Below are 12,014 nucleotides of genomic sequence, written 5' to 3' on the forward strand. Positions count from 1 at the left end.
GGGGGATACGGAAATAAAGAGAAACATACGAAGAAAAAAGGAGAGATTATAAGGACGATAGATGTTTGAGAGGAAAGAAAGAGCAGACCATAACAGAACTCCTACCAACCAATTACGTCTTCTATTGTAGGAAGGGAAGTCATGCGTTCTTAGTAAAAGTAAGAAATTTACAGTACTCGCAATATTAATAGAGGTCATAATGTAAGTGCCAAAGATTAGAAGTGTTATAAGAGAGCAACATAAATAGAAAAGAAGGAGGAGAGATAAGGAAGATAGACGATTGATGGGAAAGGAAGAATAACCAGAGCACCCGCCAACCACCCAGGAGAAGCCAATTAGACATGGAACATGTTAAAAAAATGCACCCACCAATTATGAAATTTCAATTCTCAGAGCCTGTACGCAGTAACGTACACAGTAAAATACTATATCACTTTGGAGCATGAAATACAGCAATAACATCATCCACCAGCTCTTCACATGTAGTAGCCTTGAATTTGAAACATTTTTTTAAAAATGTGTTATCAGTTGCATTTGCTTTTAAAAAACACATTTTGTGGACATTCAAATTCTAAATTTTGAAAAAAACAAAAAAAACAACATACTGCAGGTCCAATTTCTATGGAAAGAAACAGTCGGTTTTGTTTTTCTCTCCTGAAAAATGTTGCTTTTTGGTTAAATAAGTTAGCACATTTCAATGACTTGCCATTGCCAACAACATGGAACTTTTCTTGAGGAACAAAACTACTCACCCATGACACAACTCTTCCATTAAAGCAAGGTAAATGAGCGTCTTCATCACAAATTTCTTCCTTCACCACCCTAAGGAAAAAATAAAAGAATATTCATTATTACACACATAATATAATAATAATTTAATAATAATAATTATTAATTATAATAATAATAATTTGTTTAGATAGAGCGTATTCCAGCTCAACAGCAAGCTCTACGCGCTTTGCAATCTATTACTACCCCAGCAGACCTGATATCATTCTGAAACAATCCCAACTTCCTGGGGAAGCATACAGTGCAAGCTGCCATTTTCCAGAGGTACTAAAACATTAACATACTGACACACATACAAACAGTTTCTCACAGAGAAGCCACCATGGATAAAAATAATATCAAAATTACCCACTTTACCAAATGTGTCACGTTGTGGAATCAGGCCCTCGTCAATTTAGGGCGTGTGGAGTTATTTGTATCATCTTAAAGCTTGCCCATTAGCCCTTTTCCCCCTATGAATAAAATATTCGGCTATCTTGAACTTGAACAGAAGTCAAGATATTTGCCATTGAAGGAGGTGGGGGCCGCCTCATTTCAGATGTAATATTAGCGAGAAAATGGCCGCCAAAGTTTGATTATTTCTATAGCTTGAGTCCTTGAAAACTGAAAATGTACATATATACAAATATTTTATGCCATTGATCAACATTTTTAATTAAAAGGCTAATGGAAGCGTGTTTTTACATAATATGGAAATAAAAGGTGTTGAGCCAAAAAGATAAACTTTACTAAAATTGCCAAACTGGAGAAAAAATCTGTGTTTTTCTTCAACTTTATTATTTTGACGAGCGCAAGATTTCACCATGAAGCCTCACAAAACTAGTCTAATATTTTGTTTGAGAAACAGGGTCAAGTGATTACCAGAAATAACAAGCTCAGATTCCCTATGAAATCCTGTTGTTGTCTAATAAAAAGAAAGCGTTAGACCCTGGTTTGCGGCCTCTATGTGATTCTTCCAAACCAAGGACAGGCAGAGATTTCACTACTTAACTATAACTATGTAGGAAATCCGAAAGAAACAAATGGGTTGAGTCACCGTTGAGAGCCTTGAAAACTGTACAAACCAACCGTAGTTCAAGAATGCCCAGTCTGGGATTTGAACCAAGGCCATCCGCTGCATAGACCAGCATCATATCAACCTATCTAATGGAGTGCCCGCAGACATGGGCAACATTGAAAGACTTGCAAGACAAACAGAAGAAAGGAAACAGAAGGATTTAATATTATACTAGTAGCTCTGAGTGGGAACAGGCAAGGTACGCAACATGCACCCATTTAGGGCGAGGGCCAAAACCCAAGTCATCATTCTGTCACTGACACCGCAGTACACTTTCAACAAAATTATTTGTTTATAAAATATTAAGTTTAGTTTTAGTAAAATTTCATGGCATTTGCAACCCAAATAGGACATTTGAGCACTGAATACACCTATCCGTTTGCCCACTCCCACTACACATAGCAATAATATATACAGACAATCACGCATGATTGAAGCACTTTGGCAACAGAACTACAATTCGGATGTAATCAATCACTCTGAAGCCTTTGTTGACTTTGACAGAAATTGGAAACCAATCCACTATCCGTGTAGTCCCAAATAGTTTTCCAACGAAGAATGGAGAGGTTCCACATAAAATGTTCCTGGCAAGATCGAGACCTATTGCTATTGTCAGAAAGAAGACACTACTATTCAGGGCCGAGAATAGCATACCAAAAAAAGTAAAAAGGCTGAAAACTAGGGGAGTGTGGGGGCATGTGCCCCCGGAAAATTTGGAAAAAAAGAGGCATAAAATAGCTAAATCTGGTTACTATGGAAGGGTTTGAGGTCTTATTTGTTACCCTAATTTTAGAGAAAAATAATAACTAGATCTTTGCCATGCTGAAGCACAAGCAGACAAGACCAAAAAAAAAAAAAAGGCTACAGGGTTGTGATATGCATGGGCCAAAGTCACCACAGTTCTCCACGTAACTATGTACAGGTGCTCGATTGTCACAACTGAACGCTATTCCTACCAGTAATGAAGAAGAATAAAATCTAAAAAGTACTTGATTGAATGGTATCGGCCAACACACGGACAGTTAAAAATCTTCTAAAATTATTATCATCGTTCTTTGCTCAAGTTGCTTTTGTATTCTTATTATTACAATATTATTATAATACGAAACTCGTAAAAAAGGCAGAAGAGGCGTTCGGATGAGCAAACGGCGGCGTTGCAATGAGCGGAATTCCGCCTTTAGGCGCACAATTCTCAGCCCTGACTGTTACAGTGATCCCATGATTAAAGACAAAAAAACCAAACCAAACACCCCCCCCCCTTCCCCAAAGACAAAAAAAAACAACAAAACAACAACCCCGAAAGGCGAAAGCACTTCAATTCTGTATAAAAAGGATTTTAAAGTAATATTGGCTCCTTGACAAAATCATAACAGGAAAATGAAACAAACTACAGTGGAGTGTGCCGAGACCGAAATCTGCACGACCATCAGATTGTCTTTGCTTCAGTTTTCATTGAAGGGGGATTGCTAAAAAAAATAATAAATTGGCTTTCGGTTTATCACTGTTTAAAGATTTACTGTGTTCGGTTTAAGCAGACTCCACTTTACTTCTAAGGATAAGGATTAGGGGCTCTCCTGGCCTAGAGTCTAGGTAAAGTTGTTCGCCTCTCATTCAAAGGTCCCCGGTTCGAATCCCGGTAGTGAAGGAAACATTCTCTTCTCTAAAACTGTCTCCTTTCACCTCTTTTCCTCCTTTCTGTCGTCTGCTTTTGTCTCCATTTTCTACCCCCATCCTCTCACCTCCTTTGTCCCCACTTTCTACCCCCATCCTCTCACCTCCTTTGCCCCCTCTTCTGGGCTCCTGACTCTTTCTACAGCCTTTCTGCTGCTACTCCTTGGCTCCTTACTTAGCTGTCTTTTGGCCACACCCTCATCTTTCAGTAGGAAAGATCTACACAGCCTTCTCGGACAAGGGCGAAAAATCTCGGAGGTCCCATGTGCAAGTTGCACGCTTTAAAAAGATCCCTTGGTGGTCTAAAATCGATAATAGTAGGCTTCGACCGCCACCCAGGCAAAACTCAAAATTTCCTACCAACTGAAAATGTTTAATGGGTCCAGCGCCCATATATGACCTTATGCCTTATGCAGAGTTGCGATAGTGATGTAGGAGGTGATGAAGTTAGACCTGAGTCGGACAGCAGCGACAGCGATGAGAATGAAGATTCGAAAAGAGGGGCGTGTGTGTAGCGTTTTTTTCTCTTTTTTTCATTGTGAGTGATTTCACCAAAAGTTCGACAACTTTGTATATATATACTTGACCATTGTGCATGAAACTTGGCCCAGTTAGAGACAATTGAATATACTTCAGTATGACCAAGTCATGAAGTGATTGGATTTAGCAACTAGATCTATACACTGTGAGAAATGTAAGTTGAAAAATATTTTTTTTTTTTTTTTTTTTTTTTCACATTGTCTTCACTTACCTCCCATGTTTGTTTGGATTTATGATTTTTTTCAATTTTTTAATTAGATTAAAAATATTCTACATTCAATTTCCTTCATTTTGGTATGTAACATGTCTGACTTCCAGATGGAATTATGCCCATCAACACAAAAGAAGAACAGGGGTACTTCTGAAATTCTAAGACTAAGAAATGCCTTGGTCACAGCACGGAAAATGCCTTGGTAGTCAAAGAGTTAATGTGGCGTTAATTGCAACAGAGTGAGTCTGCGACAAAAAAAGAAGTTAAAAAGAAAAACAAGAAAAACACAAACACAATGCACACACCTTCTCTAACACTAACATAAATCTACACACAGACACACACAATACAAACAGCACACGCTTTGGCCTAATAGGCGCGCACGCACACACACACACCAAACTAACAAAGAGAGTTGCAAATCTTTTCTTCTTCTTGTTGCCCGGAGTGGTTTTTGTTGCTGCTATTGTTTTGTTGTATATGATATATATTTGTTGCCTCAATATTTGGGTTGTTCATAAAAGTGTACAGATAAAGTCAAAAGTTCGCCTTCCCAACTGTTTCAGATGATTTCTTCCTAAAGGCAACAAAATGTTCAAATCTTTAAATCTAGCAGAAGCTTTGTCAAAATCGTCGAAGTGAAGCGGTCCGAAATGGTAGATATATCTAGATCTAGATCTAGAATGTTAGAATCTAATTATCAACGTACTACGGGTTCACATTCACTCTGTCGCAATCAACGCAGCGTTAGTAGTCACAGCGTCGCTCTGTAGATGGGGGGGTTCTTGAAGCCTACTTTTTGGCTCAGCATTATTCATGTCCAAGTTGGCCTCCTTATTATCTTTCTTGCAACCCCATGTTGGCATGTTGTCCTCTCCTCCATACAAATGCAAAAAACTTAGTTTATCTACAACAAGCACCATTCCACACCATTTATTACGACTGTATGTGATGACCCACTTTTATTGACCTGATGGTGATAAAGAAATCAAAGAAATTGCTGCATCAGAAGTTGAGAAGTAGTCTAAACAAAACGCTGGGGTTAACATTGTTTTAAAAAGTCCTTCCCATGACTAAAGAATCCAAACTGATAGATCTCTAGATCTAGAATCTATATCTAGATTCTAGATTTCTAGATCTAATCTAGATTCTAGATCTAGATCTAGATAGATCTAGATTAGATCTAGAATCTAGTCTAGAATTCTAGAACCATGTTTCGGCCTAGTTCTCCGGAATCAAGATCTAGACTCGAGTAAGGTCCAGACTGTACTGTAGAAGATGTCTTGAGACTAGGCTAGGCCGAACTCCTGATTCTTGATCTGAGGACTACTGTAGGCTATTGAACTTCAAAGATTCAGTGCAACAAAAACTAGGCTAGGCACTGCTTTTCATTGTTTTCGACCCAATTAAATCATGCATCAAGTATAAAGTATAGAGCCAATAATTGCATAACTAGACACTTTTTTTTTCCAAATGGAAAATCCAAGTGATAAAACAAATTATAACGCGGTTCAATGGTCAACTCACCCGAAATCATCGTCCATAGACTTGAAGAAAAACTTGAAGTTTGGCCGGTTCAAGGCATTCTTGAAATCTCCAAGAGTAACACGATCCGCCGGTATTGGAAGCTTAATTAAATAAGGAGTGTCTTCATCATCAATGTGGTAGATAATCTTTGTTTCCCCCATCCCGGAGGAGGCAAAGATATCAAAGAATTGAAACAATAACACTGATTTGACGAGCAAAATGGCTACCAAATATTTTTTTCAGTGTCGGGCTCAAGAGCTACACCCCCGAAAACGAGGCTCGAAGGGAGAGAACTACCATGGCAAAATGACAACCAGGGGAGCGTACAAATAGATATCTTTAAAATCTTAAGCTAACAAGGCCTATGTCCCCTGTTTAACCACGTTTTTGATTTGGTACAACTGCAACGGTCACTACAATTCGCAAAAATAGGGCAGAATAAAAACATATTCGAAACATTGAGATGCTCATATACATATATGCGAGGGTGTGTGTGATGACTTGGACAATGGCTTTTGTGAAAAACGTTTTGTAAAATGTGTTCTTAAGGATGGTGTTTCATTACTCATTGGACTGATTTATATAAGTCAACACAGCCCTACAGCTGAGGAGGATGTACGGAAGCTGAACAAACTCTTTGAACTGGTGTTACTGAGAAAAGAGACTCACAAAATCATAATGGGTGACTTTAATTTCAGACAAATTGATTGGGAAACTGAAACTAGCAACGCTGATGAAAAACACATTGCTACTAAATTCCTCAAGGCTAGAAAAGACGCATTCTTCATACAGCACCAAAAGACTCCCACAAGATATAGAAGAGGTGATACTCCTAACATTCTAGATCTAGTCTTTACAAATACTGAACAGCTGGTTACAGACATCAAAGTCGATGATAGGTGAAAGTGATCATCTTTGTCTGCTTGTGACTCTGTCATTATCAGCAGGTACCGCACCCAAAGTAACTAGGAGAAACTTTAGAAAAACAGATGTTGAGAAACTGAGGGAGGACCTACGAGCATATGACTGGGAGAGTGAGCTTGCGAACAAGAACGTTGAAGACACTTGGTCTGTCATCAAGAGCAAAATTGAGGGTGCCATTGGGGCTTCAACACCGCTGATGAATATTTCAGGGAGGAAAAATAAAAGATACCTGGATAAAGACACATTAGAGGCAGTGAGGAAGAAACATCGTGCTTACAGAAAATGGCATAGGACGGGAAAGACAACGGATGAAATAACATACAACAAGGCCAACAACAAGGCTAGGAAAGCATGTCGGAAGGCAAACAGGAATTATGAAAAGAAATTGGCTATTGAGGCAAAGAAGAACCCCAAGGTATTTTACACTTATGCCAACTCAAAGATTAAGAGTAAGATCGGTATCGCAGACCTAAACAAGGACGATGGGACAAAGACAAAATCAGATACAGAGAAAGCAGAACTACTAAATAAAAAATGTTCTGAGTATTTTTACGAACGAGGACACAGGACCACTCCTAGACTTTGAAGAGTATGACTACAACACAGAACTTCAAGACTTCAATATTGAAACGGTGACAGTAAAAGAACTTTTGATTAGTCTTGATGTCAACAAGGCAACGGGACCAGATGGTATCTCTCCCAGAGTATTATCCCAGGCAGCTGACATACTTGCACTACCTCTAAGAATTCTCTTTAGGAGGACACTAAATGATGGAGTATTACCAGTGGAATGGAAAACGGTATTTGTGTCACCAATATTCAAGAAAGGTAACAAGGCGGCAGTTAACAATTATCGACCTGTGAGCCTAACATGTGTTATCTGCAAAGTTATGGAAAAGCTCGTAAGAGAGCACATAATGAACCATATTGCACACAACATGCTGATTTCTAAAGACCAACACGGATTCGTCACTGGACGTTCATGTATAACACAATTATTGGAAGCTTTAGATGACTGGACGAGTATTATGGATGAAGGAGGGTCAATGGGTGTCATTTATGTGGACTTCTTGACTAGCAGAAAACAACGAGTTGTTATAAATGGATCACGGTCGTAGGAAGCTGAAGTTACAAGTGGAATCCCGCAAGGATCAGTTCTTGGCCCCCTTTTATTTGTAATTTACGTCAACGATCTTCCCAGAGGACTTACAACGACGGCCAAAATGTTCGCTGATGACACAAAGCTCTTCGTTCGAAGTGACACCTTGAATGGACCGCAAGATTTACAAGACGATTTGGATACCCTCCAAGAATGGTCTCAACGATGGTCACTTCGTTTTCACCCCCAAAAGTGTTGTGTCCTAAAAGTTGGCAAAGACAAAGATAACGAATACTTTATGGACCAAGCAGTGGATGGTAGCACCCCAAGACACAAACTGAATGCAACAAAGAGAGAAAAAGACTTAGGAGTTGTTGTCGATAATAAACTAACCTTCAAGGAGCACGTGGCCCAGATGACATCAAAAGCGAACCGTATTGTTGGACTTATTAGGCGATCATTTGATTACCCTTCAGAGGATATGTTTGTTTCGCTGTACAAAAGTTTGGTGAGGCCTTTATTGGAGTATGCACACTGTCTCGTATTTGGCAACCCTTTGAAAAGGACTATGTAGTGAAATTGAACAGGTTCAAAGGCGGGCTACCAAAATGCTGAGTCACCTCAAAGAAAAGCCTTATTCTGAAAGACTGAAAAAACTAAAGCTTACATCCCTGGAACATCGTAGGTTACGTGGTGATATGATAGAAACGTACAAGTATATCAAAGGCTACTACATCACTGAAAGACCAGCGTTTACAAAGGCAACAACCACACAACTCCGTGGCAACTCAGAGAAGCCCCAGAAGCAATTAAGAAGCAGATTGTGTGTGAGGGCAAACTTTCTTGAGAATAGGGTTAATACTATTTGGAACAATCTTCCCGAATCAGTGGTGTCAGCTCCAAACGTGGACACATTTAAGAGACGTCTGGACGAATATTGGAAAGATCTCCCAACTATTTACAACCCCACCTGCCAAAACTGATTTGTCTAGCCTGCACGCCATGCATTATTGTCGTTCATTACCAGATAGTTGAATAGGCTCTACTTAGAGCCTCAAACAACTAAATCGTCAATGTCAATGTCAATATAACACAGTACAGAAACATGTTACGAATTTTGCTTTAAAAGACCCAACAATTTCCTTTTTTTTAGCCTTGAAATCAATTTAAAAAAGAAAATTGGGAGGTGTTGATTGAGACTCGCAAGTTGAACTGCTGGTAGTTTTCTGATGGGTGTTGGAAGCAGGTGCAATGTCGTCTATAGAAGTCTACAGTTTGTACTTCTCAGACGGGATTTTATTGGTATAGCTTTCTTTTATAAAGCTTGAAACCAGTCGATCGGAAATTCCAAAATGCTTGTGTACGTCCACACAAATAATAAAATTGATATATTGAAGCTTCACTTAAAAGTCTGATTCAGTTTTACTCAAGGAGTTTACAGTTCTAAGCACCTTGGTTTTTACTGTAAATACATTTTTACAAAAAGAGAAAGAACAGAAAAAAGATAGAGCAAATAAACCTAAAAGCACCCCCCCCCCCCACCCATAGAGAAGAATATCATTAACTTTTTACTTCACTTTACTTTTTCCTTTTTCCTTCCCCTGGTATCCTTAGGATGCCGAGGGGAGGTGCAAGTTTCGCTCCTATGTTAGGTGTGTAGCGTCCGCAAGGAGGTTAAAAGTACAGTGTAATAGATTTCTAGATAAGTTATAATGTTGTTTCAGGACCTTTTTAACCCCATCCAGCCAGGTCTAGTTTCTTTCTTTATTTGAAGCTCGGATGTTGTACGCTCAATGACCGCTAGTTGTTTCTGAGGCATTCTAGTTAGATGTTCAAACCATTTGACTCTTTGACACTCTTTAAATCTTATTACTGGTGGTATTCCAGTTTGTAGACGTATGGTTTCGTTTCTTATGCGGTCTCCTCTGTCGACGTATTGATGGTTTTTGCCGAGACACCAAGCTCATTTCGCATGCATTGATTTTTTTTTCTTGTGGCTCGTTTAAAGACAATGCTTGGCACTGGTATGTTAATGTTGATATGAAAATGCTATTGGTGAGCTGGGATTTCACTTCGGAAGAGATGTTCTTGTGACTGAGCCGGGGTGCTAGTTGGTAGGTCACTACATTTGCCTTCAAATAGTTCTTGTTTTTATTTCTTTGTCTTTTTTATCCGCTCTTCTTATTTCCTGTCTCCAGCAACACTCAAAAAGTTAACTTTTGCTAAGTGTGTTTATCATTTTTAAAATTTATTTATTTTTTAGTTGAGAATGTAGTTTTTTCTTTATGTACATAATTTAAAACTATCTGAGTAATATTAAAACGAATGCAATTTGATACCTTAATGGTGGAAAATAAGCAAAACTCTTTTGTGTTAGGAATTCAGTTTGGCATTGTGTACTTCCGTTTGTGAAAGCAACGTCAGTCTTCGAACAGCTGTATCAAAACTTGTCTTTTACGTTTGTACGAGGCGATACTCCAAAATCAAAGATGAATTATATTGAGTCACTCCTACCGGAATCAATAAAAAGCATTCCTACTCACATGGTAAGTTATACCAGGTTCTGATTTTCTCTTAGAAATCAGGCGTTGCCGGTAACGTGCCATCATATGTCAAGTGTAGGCAAGGCAGGTTGAGGTGGGCTGAGGCTGAGTGTTGACAGTGTTGTCTGCATTGTGTTTGTTGATGAGGTGATTGATCGTTCAGTGAAACTGACATGCAACTACATGTAGGGCGTAAACCGGGCTACGATTGGCTGAACTTGTGGGTACTCTGGGAATTCCCGGTTTCGATCTAGGCCGCCTTTGGCCTCTGGCGAGTCTTTTGTTGGCTATTCTCACCCGGTGTGCATTCACCGCTATGCTATAGCCTAGATCTAGGCCTACCAATTTTGTGTTCACCCTGAACCACAGAATTCTACACTGTGATAGCAGAAAAATTGTAGAATTCTGTGCCAAACGTTCCTTTACTACTGTTAGCCTAAAAGCGTACAATTTTGTCTGTGGGCAGTGGAGTGAGAGAGAGAAAGAGAGAGAAAGAGGAGTAGCGTGAGAACTTCCGGGCAAAACAAAATGGCGACCCGCGTAGTTCGGCTCGATTCGAAAAGTGAAATAGCCATAGCATCTTTGTAGACGATCAAATTAGCTTACTTAAATTGTGCCATAACGTAATTTTTTCTTTGCTTTTATCCATTTGATCATCCTCACCGATAGAAAGTATTCCGAAATTAGGAAAAACAGGTCTTGTTTCACACCGGGTGAGAATAGCCAACGGTGGCAAGTCTCACCCGGGGTGAGAGGTCGATGGTATTTTTATTCTCACCCCGGGTGAGGATAGCCACTTCCTTTAATCTCGCGCCTTTGACCGTCTTCTCACAGCGGGTTGAGTGCTCATGAAAGAAGAAGGAGGAGGAGGATCCCAGATGTAGATGGAGGAGAAGTTTGAAAAAGAAGAAGAATGAGGAGGGAGGGAGGAGAAGAAGAGGAAGCAGGGGGATGAGGAGGAGCAGGAGAACTAGAGAAGGAGGAGGACAAGAAGAAGATGAAGAAATAGAAGGAGAAGAAAAAGAACAATCTTGTAATTTACATGTTACAAATTGGGGACTTTTTCATTTTTTACCTTAGAATTACCATGGGAAAGAAGGAGAGAGAGAGAGATAGGGTGGTGAGAGTGACAGGGAGGGTGTCGTGTCGTTGAGAACGCCAAGAGTTGACTACCGTAGGATTCATGGGTCACAGAGGTTCAGCCAATCGTAGCCCGGTTTATGTCCTGCGTGTAGTCGCAAATGTGAAACTGGGATATAAAACGAAGTTGTTTGGCGTGATCTTTTATTTTGTTTGAGGGACTTCCATAACGAACAACCGCCCCAACACAATGAAGATTTACCAAAATATCCGGGAGGACTTCCATAGACATGTGACTACACGCAGGGCGTAAACCAGGCTACGATTGGCTGATCCTGTAACCCATGAATGCATTAAGTAGGCCTATGGTAGCTCTCAACGACACCCTCCCTGTCACTCTCACCACCCTCTCTCTCCCTCTCCCTCTCTTCCTCTTTCCCTAGGTAGGGTAACGAATGAAAAAGTCACCAATTTGTAACCTCATTAAGATTCTTCTTCTTCTCCTTCTTCTATTTTTTCATCTTCTCCTTGTTCTCCTCCTCATCCTCCTCCGCCTCTAATCTGCTCCCCCTC

At 39.7% G+C, this 12,014-nt stretch overlaps 2 protein-coding genes across 3 annotated transcripts in view; one reads left to right on the top strand and one right to left on the bottom strand.

Annotated features, from left to right (window-relative positions):
* Positions 1-8,982, bottom strand: part of LOC101854671 (segment polarity protein dishevelled homolog DVL-3) — a gene marked incomplete in the record, with an annotated part of 49,599 nt that extends 40,617 nt beyond the window's left edge. The window contains 2 exon segments of one of the 2 annotated variants that reach the window (XM_035972567.1): positions 753-822; positions 5,796-8,982. In XM_035972567.1, coding sequence (XP_035828460.1) covers positions 753-822; positions 5,796-5,956 — 231 coding nt within the window. 2 annotated transcript variants of the gene reach the window in all.
* A 1,221-nt stretch (positions 8,983-10,203) lies between these two features.
* The window catches only part of LOC101853497 (signal peptidase complex subunit 1), a 10,562-nt gene continuing 8,751 nt past the window's right edge, over positions 10,204-12,014 (top strand). The window contains exon 1 of the mRNA XM_005109010.3: positions 10,204-10,364. Coding sequence (XP_005109067.1) covers positions 10,308-10,364 — 57 coding nt within the window. The 5' untranslated portion in view covers positions 10,204-10,307. The remainder of the gene's footprint in view (positions 10,365-12,014) is intronic.

The sequence above is a fragment of the Aplysia californica genome, unplaced genomic scaffold, assembly GCF_000002075.1.
Source record: "Aplysia californica isolate F4 #8 unplaced genomic scaffold, AplCal3.0 scaffold00742, whole genome shotgun sequence".
NCBI lineage: Eukaryota > Metazoa > Mollusca > Gastropoda > Aplysiida > Aplysiidae > Aplysia > Aplysia californica.